Below are 18585 nucleotides of genomic sequence, written 5' to 3' on the forward strand. Positions count from 1 at the left end.
CTGCCACCACCACCTCACTTCCTAATACATTCCATTTGTCAACTACTCTGACACGTCTGGTTATAGGCAGTTTGTCGTATATCCGGTGTTAATTGTTGCTCTTATCTACCTCCCAGTGGGCACCATTGGTTGAAAGCGACCGACTTAATGTACTGCTCTTTGTTGAAACAGCATTTCACAGTAAAAATACTTGGATATATTGAAATTTATTAGTGAAATCCAATCAAAGAATCACCTATGACGAAACTGTACTGTGTCCGCTTGTTCGCTTTAGCAAGGTATACTATATATATAATAATTAATAATAAATCATTGTGTGGGGGGACATGCAGCCAGTATATATATATGCTTGTTAGGCTTATACCGAGGTGCCTCCAAGGTGGAACCAGCTATGGAGTGAGACTGAGTGGTGCTAGGGCCGGCCCTAGCCTTGCTGGGGAACTTCGGCGCCCTTACAAGTACAATTTTTGTTTAAATCTTAACAAGGAAGAACAACTGTAAATGTAGGAATATTTTATTACAACATACAAGCTAAGGAACACAGTTCGGAAACTAAGGAAATAAAGCTGCCGAAAAAATATTAGAGTTCACTCTTGCAAACATAATGGAAGAAGTTAAGTGAGAAGGTGGTAAAGGCCATATCCGTCAGTAGTGTCAAAGCGTTATATGACAAAGCATACTGGGAAGACAGGACATGAGCCTAGCTCACATCCTGTAACTACACTTAGGTAATTACCAAACACGTGGCGTGGTGCCCCGGCTAACTGCCCGCGAGTTGCCGGTGATTGATTGATGAAGATCAAGTCACCCAAGAGGTGGCACGGGCATGAATACCCCGTAAGAGTAGCCGGTATCTTAAGCCAGCCCAGCCCACGAGCTGCTGCTGATGATGATGATAAAGATTAACCCACCCAAGAAATGGCACGGGCATGAATAGACCGCAAGTGGTGGCCCTTTTGAATCATTACCAGTATCAAGAGATGATACTGGAGATCTGTGGAGGTGCGACTGCACCCTGCGTGACGGGAGATGTCTCCTGTGCCAAGCTGCTGTAATTTAGCGGGCTTATATACCTGTCCCTGTTTCTGGCTCCAGGCTGCTCATAATTTGGTTGATAGGGAAACTGCTTGGCACGCAATAGATGTTATTAGTAGCCCATGAAACACCTGAAGAAAAAAGATTGAATAGCAAGTGGGGTTGCTGCAGGAAGTAGAGTTCCTAAGAGAGACCGAGGTTGCCCTTAATACACCCCAAAGAGAGAAGTGTGAGACGCGGAGTGAATATATATTCGGTGGATGATGGAGGAGCAGGAGGCGGCCCCTGGCCAGTGAGAGGTGACCTGTGACGTCAGGAACACGTCCACCTTAGCTACTACGTGCTCGCCAGCGTCTCCTCTGCTCCTACACTCTCTCTCTCTTGGCAGGTGAGGAGCTCTATCTTAAAGTGTTAACTTTAGCATTTCCCGAGCCCTAACGGTAACGTTATTGTGCGAACAGCGGCGAGATTAGTTATAATGTAGGTGAGAGTGGTGTGTGTGTTCACACGGTCGAGGAGTCGCGTTAATGTTATACGCAGGCCTTAATTATTGTATTATACAGCCCATACACATCAACGATGATTTTGAATTGCCATGTCTGGTTAGGGTAGGTTTAGAGTTGGCACTTTTAAGGTTGCTTACATGTGGTTATGTTGACTTTGGTTAAGTTTGGCTGGGTTAATTTAGGTTAGACTGAGCTGGGCTAACTCTGGGGTTGGGTTGAACTGACTCGGGTTGGGTTGGCCCGGGCTGCGCTGACTTGGGTTAGGCAGAGTAAGGTAACGTTTCAAAATATATTGGGTAATTATTTCTTGTACTAAGTAATATGTACTCTGTACAAAGGTGCCACAGTTGTCAGCAGTACCTGCTGACATATATCATGGTTGTTCTACTGAACACATAGTTCAGCTACAATGCACCTGTACTGTTTTATGCTTGCACTTAATATAATAATTACATAATTATTATAATTACACTTAATTTTATAATACATAATTATAATTTAATTATAAATTACAATGGGGCCTCGACTTACGATGCTAATCCGTTTCCAGAGACGGATCGTAAGTCGAAATATCGTAAGTCGAAGTGATTTTTTCCCATAAGAAATAAACGGATTTGAATTAATCCGTTCCCCACCCTCCAAAATATTAATATACAAATACATTTTACTGTATTTATATACCATAATTACATTTAATTTTTTATGTGTAATTACACATAAATTTACTTTAATGTACCTACTAATCCTGACAAATTTCTTGTACAATGTATTTGTTATACTTTATTAAAATGCATTCTTATACTGTATATAAATAAATAAATAGGTGGTCCTGGATGTAAAGATGTGGATTGCACACAGTTTCTGTGTGTGTGTGTGTACAGGAATAGTGGAAAATGCAGTTATGCATAATTAGGGCCTAGGTTTCCCTCAAGGTTTTTACCCGAGGGCCACTTGCACTCTAGTGACCTCCAATGAGGACAGGAAGCTGGCAGCTTGAAGTGAAGAACTACTTCCGCTCCTTCAAGTTAAAGATTCGTTTGACTATTCCTAGGGTTATGTTGGCTTTCTATACTACAGCTCCCATTTAGTGTGCAAGTTTTCATGAGATTGTTGAATTCTAACTTGGTTATTTTTCATCATCAGTCTGCGTCAATGTAATGCTGTTGATTTTGTAGTTGTAATAGGCATTATTATGCCCCTCATGCAAAATCATTTTTTTTTCTCTCCACAATGAAAGATATTTGCCAGTCTTCGACCATTGGAGGAGCTCTTGTAGATCTCTTGGTAAGGCCTCGATATCATTTTTACTTCTAACTTTACTATAAGTCACGGTGTCATCTGTAAATTTGATGTGGTTTGTATTATTCTCAACTTATTGATGTAAATTATGAAAAGGGTAGGCCCCAAGATGGAACCTTTGGGTATGCCACTTGCCACATATTTCTCCAGTGAGCTTCATTTCTGTTAAGGATGACACTGCTGGCTTTGTTTTAATTATGGTTTCATTCATTTTGGTATTTTACCATTTGTTCCTTGTGCTTGTAATTTCCTTACCAGTCCTTCATGTGGTACTGTACATATCGGAAGCTTTAGTGAAGTGTTGCTTGTGCACAAATTGAATAGAAATCGCATCATACACAAGACCTTTACTAATATATGTTTAAAGTCTTGCCAAACAATTTAGTTATGAATTTTGAAAGTTTTGTTTGAAATGCTTATTTATATTTTTACCTGCAGCCCACTAGCTTTCTAGTGGTCTCGGAAGGAACAGGAAGCTGGCGAATTGTCAAAGACGCCTTCATACCTCTTGAATTTGAGTTATGGAAGCTATTTAGTTAAATTTTTCAGCATCTTTCCAGTTTATTGATGTGTTTCTTAAAGTGGGCACAATACAACCACTGCATGTTCCAATTTTGGTCTCGCCAAGGTTGTGAAAAGTTTCTTTAATATTTCATTATCAATGTGTTTAAAAGTGATTTTGAAGTTGGAAAGCATAACAGGTTCCTTGCACAATGTTTTTATGTGGTCCTTGGGTGAGTTTTCTACCTAGGACCACCCCTAGATCTCTCCCTTTATCAGAGTTCAAAGGACATAGTAGTGTAACAAGAGATGGAACTAAACACCCCATAGAAATATGTTCTAAGCACAGCCTTGTTTAATATTTCGATAAATCTGCCGTCGAGTAAACCTAACGAATATATCTCTCTATGGTGATATGATACATAGCACTGGGTATTCTAACACTCTTAATTTTGTTTTCTAACTGCATTACACACTACAGGACCTAGGCTCGTTCAACTTGGGAGAGAAGACGAAAGAAAATAAATCCGAGTCCACTCCGACAAAGCAGGAACACTTTGGAAAATGTAATCTTTGTATGTGATGGATCCCAGCTTGAATCTGTTTACAGATCCACGTATGTTTGGAGGAAGCATGATGCAGGAATATTAGTTAAAAGTACACAGAATGCAAGATGTTTTTCAGGAGCTATGAAGCAGAAACTCTGTGCTTGCTTGGATCAACTGAAATTTATACGATATTTATACTTTGGTTGATTTAGTTTGGTTTGAGACAGGTAATAATATGAATCGTTACAAAAATATATGCAATTGGTTCTGAATGTTGCCACATTATATGTACAATGTAATGTAAGTAACCATTCTTGAATCATGTGTAATACTGTATTATATATGGCTGACAGGTATCTAATTGTTTTCAACATTTTATTGTTGGAAAAAGATGATGGAAAGTGCAGTAAATTGTGCAGCATCAGTTGCTATAAAAAAAATTATAATATCCAACAGTATAGCAATTAAAATTGTTCATTGTTTTATTTTTCAGAGTCCTTTATTAGAACAAGTCATGCTTCCTCGATTGCTTATAAGAGGGTAAGAATAAGTTTTTGTTCATGTATTGTATTGTACCCCCAATTTCTTCTAAAACTTTCTATGATTTTTATCCTATTCTCTACTCGGTGTGACAAATGGACAATATGTTCAACAAAATAAGATAAATTTACATACCTTGTGCTTTTATTATTGCATAAAACATTAACAAATTTAATTTGTGTCCCTGGCATATAAATGTGTTAAGTGGAATGACAAGGGCTCTCATGTGCTGCTTTACTTTTTCAGTGCATGTCATTCATTTATCTGCAATTTTTTGAGAAGCAATGAGAATGTGATAAAGTATTTAAAGTGTTTTGTTACCTTGAATTTGTGTCTGCCAGTGGTGTAGTATTGGAATTGGCATTTATCTCGCTTTTCATATTTTGATTTTTGAAAATTGATTAATCTTCAATTTTTGTTTTTATCTCTATAATCTTTCTTTATACAGTAGCTTATGGTTTAGTTCAGGTATTCATTTTGTAGTCTCTTCACTTTTTTTGGGGGGGTGGGCCCCTTGTGGCTCCCTGAAGCCATCCCGCCAAGATGGCTCTAGCCTACTAGGTCACACTAGCTGTGGAGTTTTACTTGGTGGCCTACTAGGGGACCAGGTACGTAGAGAGCAGGTGATACTGTGCCACCCCATTGGGAGGGCATCCCAAGAGTCGGCAAACCAATACAGACCACTGCTGGTTTCAAGAGGGCCAAAGCCTCAAAACTGCCAAATTGCTTTCCCCAACACGGTAAACAAATGTTCAAATCTCTCGGTGTGAGCTCGATGACGCTACCCCATCACTAGCTGGTGTGGCCCAGAGCTCCCAGCCCCTTCCAGTCTTCCACACCAGTTCTGTCACTAATGTAGACATGTGTGAAGGTCCACTGTAGGGCTCTCAGGTCATTAGTAAGCCATGCTTACCTGTCACTATCACTTACCTATCCTATCTTTAGTAAGCCATGCTTACCTCCAATGAGGACAGGAAGCTGGCAGCTTGAAGTGAAGAACTACTTCCGCTCCTTCAAGTTAAAGATTCGTTTGACTATTCTTAGGGTTATGTTGGCTTTCTATACTGCTAAGCTAGCAGTGACTACAGGGGAGCGAGATCTAGCACTTTATGCCCTGCCTCCTAGCCATTTATACCTGGAGAGCTAATTACTTCTCATAATATTAACATTTTCATCTTCTTTTTTTGTGTGTGTGTGTGTGGTGGATACATAGTTTGATCAACAGAATCGCCTTTTGACGTGTCAGAAAATTTAAGCCATGATATTGTGACTTGCAAATATTCTCTGGTTTTGATACAAAGTGCTGAGGTTTTGAGTAACCAGTCTTGCAAAAAAAATGGCGGATACAGTATTCCCGAGTGTTCATGGATGGTATCGATGCTTTTGTGTGAAATGTCAACCTCGGTGCTCATTTCGTCAACTTTCGTCTATCTTTGTTTGGTGCTGTATCTCTGCTAGGAGTTTGATTACACTGATGCTGAATTCTGCCAAAATATAATTTTATCTAAACATGCTGAAATAATAAACATTTTTTTAAATAGTCAAAATAGCTGAAATACCAGAAATACAAATTATTATTAGAACACAACTTTGCTTTACCCTAGAATTGCATAACGGTCTTGATCCCCCTGTTAATTAAAAGAATCGTTATTAGTCCTTCAGGATGAAATGGGTTTAGGACATAATGTATTTGACATTACTGTATTGATAATGATTCTACATTTTAAATATTGATAATTTAATTAATGCCCCAAGACTGGCAGAAAAGCACCGTGCAAGCACAAATGTGCTTGCTGCTCATCTGAGGTATTCTCAAGAGCACTACCATAGCAACTGGGAGCAACAAAGAAGGCATAAACGCCATGTGGCAGCTACCCTTATTGGGGCAGGGGCTGGTGTCGCTTTCTGGCTCAACTTTAACCGTCAAGCAGGTATTTTCTTTTTTTCCTGTTGGAAATCATAATTCTTTTATTTGTAGAGAATCTGATTGTATCCAAAATAATCTTTTATTTTTTCATTTGTTAGGCATTCCATAAAACTTTGCAGATGCTTCTACAAAGATCTTTAAAACTTTGAAGGGCTAAATTTTCTGAGAAAAATTCTATAAAAGGCCACCAATGGAAATGTAATGGTTAACAGGTGATAGAGACTACAGAGTATCTGTATTTGGAAATATTTTAATTATGATGCCTCCATCCATCCATGTGTATAGTTTTGCCATAGAAATTTAGTTTTCATAATGTATGTGAAAGTACAGTATGTGTGTACAGTACTGTATATGTAGACACTCGTACATTTTAAACATTAGTTTATTAAATCTCTACAGATGCTGCCAGTTCACTCACGGAAACAGACAAGGACCTGGACAAATTTGGAGCTTACCAGAATGGATTACCCGAGTACACTCATGATGACGTATCCAAGCATACCACCATGAAAGATCGTGTATGGGTATCATACCGTCATGGAGTGTATGATATTACTGACCTTATTCCAAAGCACCCAGGTGATAACATCAGTTTGTATTAGGAAGATTAGAATTTCATATAATTTTGCTGTTTTCTTTGCTGTCATAGAGTAGCAAACATTAAAGCTTGGACATCATTGTTGGTGCTAACGGCAGCAAGTTTATTGTTCACCATAAGTGATGAACGATAAACTAGTATTTACATGTCTTGACTAGCAAGAGGGGGGGGGGAAATGTTAATATGGGCAGCAGTATTTTGCCAAATGTCAACAAAAATTCTGCACTAGTGCCCAAGTTTCCCTGCAGGTAGCTGTTCAGGTTATTTGGCTTTGGGGGAGGTAAGTTCTCCCTTTTGAGGAGAATGTTGATTCTGGTGATGCATACTTGTACTAAATCCAGATAGGGTGGGGGGGGGGGAAATGTCTAAGCTTTTCTGTAGGCTTTGGCCTGGGACATTTGGGCATTCCACCTCAGGACCTCTGTTGGGCTTGTCTTCTCTTCTCCAGGTTCCTTCCCAGCTGCCTTTGCCTATATCAAACTTGTTAGTGATTTACTAGAGAAGGATGTTACATCTGTTACTTTCTCATTCCAACCGGTGTCCTAGCCATTTCTGGTTCTCAAGGAGGATTCTTCTGATTCGTGGTTTATCCTCGATTTTTTCTTTGCCCTTTTTCAACTTCCTGGCTGACAACCATTTTTCAGGTGTGCCAGTTGGTTTTGATTCACTGTTCCCTCCATCACTTCACCAATCCCTCACTCATCTAATCATCCACTGTATTGCTGGATAGACTAGGTTTTGTGATGTTTTGGTATAAATGTATATTTGCTTACATTTGAATCCTTGGTCCCTTTTTAGTTCAATATGATAAGAGTTCATTTGTTTGATTATAGTTGAGGGTTGGTTCCTGCATCATGGTGTCTAGCATACTGTCCAGCTGCATAGTTTCAATATTATGTACAGTATTTACTTAAAATCCTCCCATGTTATATATTGCTTTGTCAATTCTTGTGCTGTGCTTGCTTGTACCAAAATTTGTATATCTCTGCTCTTGGGAAAACTGGTTTAGTTAAGTCGGCCACAGGCCTACCCCTAGAGCCCAAGTTATTTGTAATTTTTGCAACTTGAAACTCTTTCTTCTTGGCTAATGTCTTGTTTTGATCAGTGACGATTTTTGGAAGACCAACAGTGTCTCCATGGAAAACTACCAAATTTTCTCTGGCAGTGTGTGGCATTGGTTGGTCTATCATTTCTTTACACCTCCATTAGCTTCCAGTTAATACTGTACATAGTTTTTTAATGAGTCTCTTTCCATTTTTCTGTTTAGTTTCATTCTTTTTTTTTTTTCCCCGTGTGACACTTGCCTTAGAAAGCAACATCTCAGAAAATCTAACTGGAATGAATGTCGTAAGCATCTTCTGAGCTGTATTATACAGTTGTCTTAGTCCCTCCTGTTCTTTCCTGTTATTTTTGTGAAGAGTTGGGGAAGGGGGGGGGGTGTCTAGAGGCCCATGTTGTGGGGACAGCACTGCTCTTTGTTGCTGGCCAGTGACACTGTGATCATAAGGGAGACTTCTAAATGGCTTCTAGTTTTTGTGGAATACACCACTTTTGGTATGTCTAGGCTAGATTGAGCTAATTTCCAGCAATCCCTGCCTAAAAGTTTTAGATGATGTTATAGGGACTGTTCCCTCTGGCTCTGGTGTCTAATATTGTAAATCTCATTTCTGACTGTACCAAATGTCATGGCCTGGAAAGTTACTTTTCTTGTACTGTACTCTTAAAGCCATGTTTTGTACTGTTGGTAAATATTGTTTACTATTAAACAGTTATTGATGTACATTTGATATAATTTTGTACACTTCAGGTGGAGATACAATTATGATGGGTGCTGGTGGGTCTGTGGAGCCTTTCTGGGCACTGTATGCAGTTCACAAGAACCCGCATGTTTTAGAATGGTTCGAGACTTACAGAATAGGTAAGTTATATTTTATCATTTTATACTTTAAAGATTAAATATTAATTTTTGCTTGGCCCTCAATATATTTACTAATGTACAGTATACCTAATTTATGAACAGTACACTTAAATATTTATTGTGCAGTTATTTATCAAACTGAACTTTGTTAGGACATGGTTTCTCTTTGTCCATGTGTGTTATGTTTATCCCAAAATGTATCTATACATTAGGCCTTTACATTTCTTGACTGAACACTGTGTAGGCCCCATGTCACAAATTTGGCTTTAAGCAAAGTATGATATTTTGAAGTTTTCTTTTTATGTTCCTTTACTAAAGATTTAATTTTTTAAATACTTGTACCGTTTCTTCAGGAAATTTGGCTCCTGACGATGTTGGTGCCTCAGTCAAAGATATGAGTGATCCGTACAGCAACGAGCCAAGAAGGCATGTAACACTGAAGCCTTCTTCTAAGAAACCTTTCAATGCAGAGCCACCTGTATCTTTACTGGTGGATAATCTAATCACTCCCAAGTAATTATTTTTCAGACTTTACCTAGAATAGTCTGACATAAATTGCCTGTAATAATTATCTAAAGTACTTGGCATAATGAAGTAATATCTTGGTATAGCTGGTACTGCTTGGTTAAGATTTGTCTATTATTCAGGATTTGGTATAACTTGAATGTCTAAAAATTTGAGGATTTCCATGAGCAGTGTGTCGGAGGCAGTTGATAGAGGAATGTTAAAATGTTCATAAACATTTATATATTCATCTAGATCATGCATAATCAATTACTGTATAAATACACTTGTTTTTTTGCATCTATTGTCCAGTCACTTGGACTGGACGGTAGAGCGATGGTCTCTCTTCATGCAGGTTGGCGTTCAATTCCCAACCATCCAAGTGGTTGGGCACCATTCCTCTCCCTCCGTCCCATCCCAAATTCTTATCCTGACCCCTTCCCAGTGCTATACTGTATAGTCGTAATGATTTGGCGCGCTCTCCTGATAATTCCCTCCGTCCCCCCTCTCTAGAGGATTCATTTTGGAACTGGCACCAAATTTGTAGTTAGTTATAACCCAACAAATAACTTGGAAAACGAAAAATGATGACAACACTTTACTGGTCACTAAGTGGGCCCCCAGGGAGCTCGGAGAGGTCAGAATGCGAAAGTTTTAATTAACCCAACCACTTCCTCGGCAAAAACATAGAACCCCCAACACGTGTGCCTGCCCTGCTCCTCGTTCAATCCCAACACGAGCACATGGGTATCTACTGTACTACACTTCCATCTGCAGGCCTCGGAGAACTAGTCTTGTGTGCTACCAGGATGTGATGTGGCTAGAGTAGAGTCAACTTGAAGAGAAGGAACTCTGACCTGTTAGCTTGCATTTCCCTTTGTCTTCGCTGACAACCAAGGAAGGCCCAGCCCCACAGTCGGAGCAAAATTCAAAGCTTGGGCACATCTAATTGCCTGCAATAAAACCTCTGAGAATTTGAGCAACTATGTTACTCTTAACCACTGTGCTGAGTTATTTTCTTTTTTCTTTTTTTAAAGTAGAGAAATGTTTGACACCTGTGTTGGCACTTAATGAGATTTCAACATAATTTCTTATAACTTGCATTTAACTTTAGCACATCAATTTCAGTGAGCTGTTTTATGTGCGAAATCATCTGCCCGTTCCGGATGTTGATGAAGCAAATTATGAACTGGAGATATATGATGAAGGCACACAGAAAGAGAAGACCTTCAAACTTGCAGATATTAAGAAATACCCAAAATATACCATCACTGCTGCTATTCAATGTGGTGGTAACCGGAGATCAGAGATGGCCAAGGTGTGTATTGATTTCTAGTTGATGACTATTGTTTGAATCAAAATTAATCGTATAACTTCTAACGTGCAGCTCTCGGTATATATGCCAGTCAGTCTGTGCAAACAAAATTAACTTGTAGAAGCATAAATTTGGATGCAAAATATAAGTCAGAGTTGAAATAAAGCATTTACATCTTTACTGGTTTGGTTTTCTGGGTGGTGGGCTCTGCTGGTATGTTGGTGCTAGATTCTGGGTTTGCCAACACTAGGGTGTGTGATAAATGCTTCCAGTATACACCACGGATGTTTCTATGTCCATAGTTATTTTCACTTTTTAGTTCATTCACAATAGTGCAGTATTTATGTTCCCTAACTAAATTTGTTTATGTAATTAACAAAAATATGGAGTAGAGTACATTAACTATAAATATAGCATTTGTAACAGGTGAGGGCACTGGTAGGATGACAGTGTGAGTAGCAGGCTTGCTGCGTGTCTTTGCACAATTGTCAAAATGTCACAAGTGGAGTACCACAGGGTTCAGTTCTTGCACTGGTAATGTTCATTGTTTACATAAACAATCTACTAGATGGAATACAGAATCATATGAACATGTTTGCTGATGATGCTAAAATAATAGGGAAGATAGGAAACTTGGATGATTGCCATACCCTTCACGAAGACTTGGACAAAATAAGTACATTATATGGAGCACCACTTGGCAAATGGAATTTAATGTGAGTAAATGCCATGTTATGGAATGTGGAATAGAACATAGACCCCACACAACCTATAAATTATGTGAGAAATCTTTAAAGAATTCTAATAAAGAAATAGATCTAGAGGTGGTTCTAGACGGAAAATCATCACCTGAGAACCATATTAAGAACATTGTGCGAGGAGCCTATGCTACATTTTCTGACTTCAGAATTGCTTTTAAATACATGGATGGAGAAATACTAAAGAAATTGTTCACGACTTTTGTTAGACCAAAGCTAGAATATGCAGCGGTTGTGTGGTGCCCATATCTTAAGAAGCACATCAACAAACTGGAAAAGGTGCAAAGACATGCTACTAAGTGGCTCCCAGAACTGAAGGGCAAGAGCTATGAGGAAAAGTTAGAGGCATTAAATATGCCAAAACTAGAAGACAGAAGAAAGAGGTGATATGATCACTGCGTAGAAAATAGTAACAGGAATTGATAAAATCGATAGGGAAGATTTCCTGAGACCTGGAACTTCAAGAACAAGAGGTCAGATTTAAACTAGCTAAACACAGATGCCGAAGAAATATAAGAAAATTCACTTTCGCAAACAGAATGGTAGACGGTTGGAACAAGTTAGGTGAGGTGGTGGTGGAGGCCAAGACCGTCATTACAATTTAACATGTAATCTAGCATCTGCAATAGGCATTTAATTTTTTACATTATTTAACAGGCAACCAGTGAATTACTATTAGCTTTGGAATAGTCCCACTAAATGTTCTAAAAATGTTAAATTTATTGTATTCACAGGTAAAGCCAGTGAAAGGCTTGAGTTGGGGCCAAGCTGCTATTGGAAATGCAACTTGGAGTGGGACACGCCTTTGTGATGTTTTGAAAGACATGGGTGTTCAGGAAGGTAAAACCAATGCTCTGCACATTCAGGTTTGTTTATGCCCCCTGTTGTAGTATTATAGTGTAGTGATGAATGTTCTGCAGATTATGGTACTTCTGCTATTAATTTCAAAATGTGACATATAATACTATGAAAGATTCATCTCTACAGTACATTTTTTGTAACATAGAATTTTTGTCTTTATGTATGTAGAATGAAGTTGTATAGTTTTAAGTGTGCCTGCACGTGTGCATGCATGCATGCATATATACATACTTGCATACAAACATACATATGTACTCTAAACAAATTTGTACTAAATATATTTGGTATTGCTTTATGAAGCTGATTTTTTCACGAGTATAATCTACAGCTTAGTTTGAAGTAATTGAACATTTAGAGGCACAGTTGTCCATGTGTTTCACTCGCAGATTATAGTCCCTCGTCTGTATGTTCTTGCTTCTAATGTCTTGCCTGATGCATGCTTACCAGAACAACCCTTTCTCAGCAAGTCTGATAGTTTCTTTCACTGGAAGTAAAGATGGGTAAAACTGCTCGAGCGACTTTAAGAGACATGCACACATTTTTAACTATCAATAATTGTTGCCGTTTTTAATTTGTATAAATTTTTTTATTGTGCACACAAGTAGTCGAGTACAGTACTTTTATTGTCTATCCCGACATTTGATATGACTTGTGTATTGGTAAACTTACTTTTAAAGTAAATTCTGTTCATTTCAGTTTGAGGGCTTAGACACTGATCCTGCCAGTATGCCTTATGGTGCAAGTATTCCCATTGAGAAGGCATTAGATCCTCATGGGGATGTTATTCTGGCATACGAGATGAATGGAGAGCCTATTTCTCGAGATCATGGTTATCCTCTTCGTGTTATTGTGCCTGGAGTTGTTGGAGCTAGACATGTTAAATGGCTTGGTAAGTTGCTTTGCTTTCAGACAAAATAAAATTCTTTAATATTGTGGATCAAAAGCTTCATTTTTATATTATTTAGAGCTCATAGTGGCCAGGTTTTATTGGCCTTTATTGTATGAAGATATCCCACGGAAGTCACCCTGGGCCAGGTACACATGAGGATACATATATATTTCTGCCACTACACACAGCACCACCCATCACAATGGTGGTCATTCTGCAAGCTATCGGTTGACAAAAAAATGTGTGATAGCAGCCACAAAGATACAGGGAATGAGTACTTCCTTACATTTCTTTTACAATTGATTTTCCAGCTTTCACTGAAGTTTCCTACCTCTTTTTAATATAAATAGGCTTCCTTTGTCCACTTTGTATATTCCCATCAAAATTTAGCATGTATTTATCATATTCTGTTTCTCTCTCCTCCTAATGCTATGTGGGTGAATTCTCTCAACCTTTCATCATAGCTCCTGAGGCGTCTCAATTCTGGTACTAATTTTAGATGCAAATTTTCGAACTTCAAGTTTTTGTTGGGGAAACCGTTGAAAGAGTTTGACATTTTTGGAAATTTATGTAACAATGTAGGGCAATATGTTTTTCCACCTAGGGTAGCCCATGACCAGTGACTACCCATATACAGTGGAAAAACAAACCTAATCTGAATCACTTTTTCAGACAGATTTTCTGGACATGGAAATTTCCAGTTTACTAGCCCCTTTAACTAGAGCATATCTGGTTAATGAGCACTAACCACCATTTTTCAGGAAAGTCTGATTAATTCGGCAATAGAGGATATTTATTTGTACCAAATTAAACTTGAGTTTCAGTGGTGTTCTATATTCTGTATATAAACATATACATAACAAAACTAAGTTAGCGGTAGGTTCATTAATTACTTGGAGCATGAGATGACTACAGGTCTTTTCAAAATACATTACTTTAGTCCCTTGTAGCCTATGATTGAGGCTCGACTACCACAACACATTCCAAACTGCTGCTTGGATGATTCCTAGGATTGGGGAAGAAAAATTCCAAATTTATTTTCAGAACATAAATTTTCCAAAAGATCTTGCTTGACAGGAGTGAATTTCTCCTTGACCATAAGCACTTCACATTGGGCTTACCCATACCCTGCTATCTGCCTATCTAGGGATTTTCTGATTTCAGAAAATGAGGATTTCAGGGTTTAGTGTTCTTCCCCCGGCCTGGTCCTTGACCAAGCTTCCACCCCCAGGAAGCAGCCCGTGACGGCTGTCTAACTCCCAGCTACCTATTTACTGCTAGGTAACAGGGGCATCAGGGTGAAAGAAACTCTATTGCCCATTGTTTCTCGCCGACGCCCAGGATCGAACCCAGGATCACGTGTCCAGTGTTCTGTCCATTCAACCACCGGCTCCCTTAAAAATGGTTGTGGCAAAAAAATTGTGGCATCTCTTATTAAGATGTCCGGATTTTCTTGTCCAGACCTCTTCAAGTGCCAGTTGGTCCAGATGATTGCCATCACACTGTACTGAATAATTCAATGGGAGGGATGTAAATCATTGTTTTCTATCTTTGACTTTCAGGAAGAATTATTGTATCGAAAAAGGAATCTGATGCACATTGGCAACAAAATGACTATAAAGGATTTGCACCAAATGTAGATTGGGATACAGTTGATTTTACAAAGTCTCCTGCAATTCAAGAACTTCCAGTCATCTCTGCAATTTGTGATCCTGTAGAGGGAGAGAAAGTTAAAGTTGTGGATGGCAAAATTAAAATTAGAGGTAAGTGGCATCAAATGTTGCCTTGTCTTGCTTTTTGTAGGTTTGTAGACTTGAATTGTCAAGACATTCCACACCTTGATGTGATGACTTCCTACTCGCCTCGCATCAAAACCATTAGTGGTGGTGTGGCTGCTATCATTGTTAATACCCTTACTACTATAAATACCTATACAGTGCTATTGTTGCTAAATGCACCATTAATATTAACAGTACAGTCTTCCATTCAAATAAGCAATTTGTTCCAAGCCTTTCTTCAATCAAAATTTTTTGTTAAATATAGATTTATTAATGTTTATTTTATAATTATCATTATAATAATTATAATATAACGAATTATTACTCTTCCTTCTGCTTGGTCTTGAAGGAAGCCGGCCTTGGGTGAAAGAGGCTGTGATGATCTGTCTGGAACCCGTAGGTGCAGGACTCTGAAGTCCTGCATCTACGGGTGAAGCAGGACTGGCTGAAGCCAGCTGGCTGGCTCGATAGTGGTCAGCTGGCTGGAGCCTCGAGTTGCTAGAGGTGCCATCTGGTGGTTGGGAAGTGTAACAGTGTGTGTGTGTGTACATAGTTTGTCAGTGTTGCCAATGTCTCCATTCAGTTGCATGTTTTAGGAGTGCCCCATCTCACTAGTGAGTTTTCCCCTCAACCTGAGTTAATCTTTATCCATAGACTCCATTGCTTTTATTTTGTTGAACAGATTTTGTTCTCAATCTTCTGTAGGCATTTGACTTTTGTAATGGCTTTAAGCTAACCCAGTGGGTAGTTTAGGAAGCCATCCAGGAAAACCACCAGAAAGTGACTTTTCACTCCATTCAGCGCTGGGTTTCTTATTTTTCATTTATGTGCACCTGGAAGTAGATCCAAAAATCTTGTAGCACTGTTAGTGTTCATGAAAATTGTGCCCATAGATTTAATATAGTTGTGGAAGTTGCACATTTCTAGTAGTTAAGAGTATTGCCTGCTGCTTCTGTGTTTATTGTTGCATTTGTGTTTTTTCATCGAGGGTTTTCTTTCTTTAGGGTATGCTTGGAGTGGAGGAGGTAGAAAAATCATCAGAGTTGATGTGTCTGGTGATGGTGGAAAGAACTGGCAAGAAGCTGATGTGTTGGAGTCCGACGACAACCGCCACCCTCGGGCCTGGGGCTGGACTCTATGGTCTGCAGAAATACCTGTTCTTAATAAGGGGTCAACGACACAGGTTTGTGTCAAGGCAGTTGATTCTCAATATAATACACAGCCAGAGAACTTTGAGAATATATGGAACCTCCGTGGAGTCCTGGCCAATGCTTATCACAGAGTAAATATTACATTAGTAAAATAGGTGCAGTATGTTGGAGAACCTTCTAGAAATATAGTAAAATAATTATAATTTAGAAGACTAAAATGCACAATACAAATCATATTATATTCTGTAATAGTACTGTATCCTTTCATGTGTATAAAATGTGAGTTGTAATGTATAAATGTTAAAAGCTTTAAGCCTGGCAAGTGTACAATTTTTCAAGCAGAAAATATATTTCCTTTGAGAAGTACTTTATTAATAATAAGCAATTGTGTACACTAGGGTGTTTCATGTCTATAGGGTAAAATGTCAAGTTAAAGAAATTATTATTTTATTGCTTTTGCAGTGCAAAATATATTTAGTTGAAATATGTGAGAATTACAGTACTTGTTTATGAATAAAAAATGACATGAGCATTGTAATAACACTGGTACAATAATTATGAGCAAATCTGTAGGGGCCATGTGATGAGGGTTCGAAGCTGTGCTCTGGGTGTTCCCCGGCACACGCTCTAGACAACTAGGGCATGACATGGTCAATAGGATTGTAACCTGGGGTACTACCATGTTATGGCATAGTTGTCTAGAGCGTGTGCCTAGGAACACTCGGCGCATAGGTTCGAACCCTCATCGTGGCTTGTACAGATTTGCTCATTGATGCATCATGGAAGTGTTATTACTCAATAATAATAATAATATAAATAATAGGATTATTATTTATTTGCACAAAGAAGTTGTATTAGCATGATGTATCGATGAAAGTCGGTATTGGGAGTACCCAGAGCCAAGGTTTGAATACTCATGGCTCCTGATTTTTCTCATTATTAAGATATAAAAGATCAGTTACAGTGGTTACTTGGTAAGTACAGTATTTGTATCTTTTATAAAGGCATGAGTTACATGCAGCATTTCATGCATAACATAGTGAATTGAGATTTAAGTTTATTGGGGGCAATGCCTAATACTGTAGCTCACTTTCATATATTATATAGTATTACTAATACATGTGAATTCTTAAATTTAGTGATGTTATGGCTTTAAAAATTGCTTTAATAATAAATTTGATTGTTGAGTAAGCTCTTAATATCTGAAGTATTTTATAGCTGCACTTTGTGTGTAAATTTTTTCCCATTTGTTGCCTTTATAAAACTTAAAGATTCACTTTGTTAATCATATTCTTGGTAAGACGTGATACATTTTGAGTGCTCTTGTTGGGTATTTTAGGAGCAATAGACATATTCCCAGGGCAACATGCAGTGATTGGTGATCATGTATGTAAACAGTTACTATAGTGTAATTTGCCATTGTTACATTCTATGCTGCTTTTAAAACTTTTGTTGAGAAGTTTGACACTACCATTTTTGACATTGGCCTACATTATTTAAATAAATTTTACAAAAAATTGGGAATTGTGGTAGTGTGGCTCAAAATATGAAATGCTGACCAATTTAGGCAATTATGAATATGGGTAAATGGCATTTATTATTGACGGTATGGGTCCATATTGGTAGTAGTATTTAAGTGGATGTCCTTGGGTAATTTTGTAACAAGATTCCATGACAGTAACAAGCACTATGCTGCACAGTGTAGTAGCAAACTTTGGTGAGTTTTAGTTCAGTTCTTGCTCCATTGTATATACATATAGTTCAGAATATTTTCTAAAAATAGTAAATATTAGTTCCAAAAATATAATATATTTTAATGTATTCCTACAGTCTTTTATTTATTTCCTAGTTATGCAGTGATGGCTGTGTGAAATCTTTACTAGAAAAGCTCCTTTTCCTTAAAATTATCCTCCAGTATAATTGCAAAAATTATATCGAGCATAATTTTTTTTTTAAACTAAAAAAAAAAAAAAAAAAATAGATACAATTACATTGTAGGAAGGGGATCTAGAGTTGTTCTTGGGCCAACAAACTATATCTTGTCAAGTAAATCTGATAATTAAATTGGTACAGTATATTGCAATGAGTACAGGGAAGTGAAATGAATAAAACTTATCATTTAGACGGCAGTCAACTATGCCTCGTGAAATTCCTCATTGGCAAAAAGGTTGGTTTCAGATATTGCTCCCAGTTTTGATCACAGATATAGACAAAGTGCAGCAACGAGGCATTGGAACCTAAATTTCAAGCTCGGATGATGGAATAACTGACATGAGCAACAACCCTGCTGCATCCTGTCCTCTGGATTCCATAGTACAGTTCTTGGGGCACATAATGCTCATAGTTCCTATGATGCTAATGTTCCCAGTTTCCCTGTGGTAGATTGTTATTAGCCATCACCAGGTACCAATCCTTGGTGTCCCCATGGTGTGGTGTAGTGGTTAAGACACTTGCCTG

The 18585-nt window shown here is 38.2% G+C and overlaps 1 protein-coding gene across 3 annotated transcripts; it reads left to right on the forward strand.

Moving 5' to 3' along the window:
• The first annotated feature begins 1200 nt into the window (after positions 1-1200).
• Positions 1201-17729, forward strand: shop (sulfite oxidase). 3 transcript variants are annotated; one of them, XM_045752007.2, is made up of 12 exons: positions 1201-1423; positions 3823-4116; positions 4383-4429; positions 6185-6360; positions 6756-6935; positions 8762-8872; positions 9226-9385; positions 10505-10694; positions 12184-12315; positions 13007-13199; positions 14762-14962; positions 15982-17729. In XM_045752007.2, the coding sequence occupies exons 3-12, from the start codon at positions 4404-4406 to the stop codon at positions 16281-16283; spliced, it is 1671 nt and encodes a 556-aa protein (XP_045607963.2). In that variant the 5' UTR covers positions 1201-1423; positions 3823-4116; positions 4383-4403; the 3' UTR covers positions 16284-17729. The 3 variants fall into 3 exon arrangements, with proteins under 3 accessions (XP_045607963.2, XP_045607962.2, XP_045607959.2); XM_045752006.2 differs by lacking the exon at positions 3823-4116 and having other exon boundaries at positions 1203-1423; XM_045752003.2 differs by lacking the exons at positions 1201-1423; positions 3823-4116 and adding an exon at positions 1530-1643.
• Positions 17730-18585: the final 856 nt, after the last annotated feature.

Source organism: Procambarus clarkii, chromosome 82, assembly GCF_040958095.1.
Source record: "Procambarus clarkii isolate CNS0578487 chromosome 82, FALCON_Pclarkii_2.0, whole genome shotgun sequence".
NCBI classification, from domain to species: domain Eukaryota; kingdom Metazoa; phylum Arthropoda; class Malacostraca; order Decapoda; family Cambaridae; genus Procambarus; species Procambarus clarkii.

What these genes read in the sequence shown, in the direction of transcription:
- shop (XM_045752003.2), top strand. Translation starts at nt 1,563, where the DNA reads ATGTTATACGCAGGCCTTAATTATTGTATTATACAGCCCATACACATC. An exon ending in CCTTATTCCAAAGCACCCAG is followed by an intron (nt 6,936 to 8,761) that starts GTGATAACATCA and finishes TGTACACTTCAG; the next exon opens with GTGGAGATACAATTATGATG. An exon ending in CCAATGCTCTGCACATTCAG is followed by an intron (nt 12,316 to 13,006) that starts GTTTGTTTATGC and finishes TGTTCATTTCAG; the next exon opens with TTTGAGGGCTTAGACACTGA.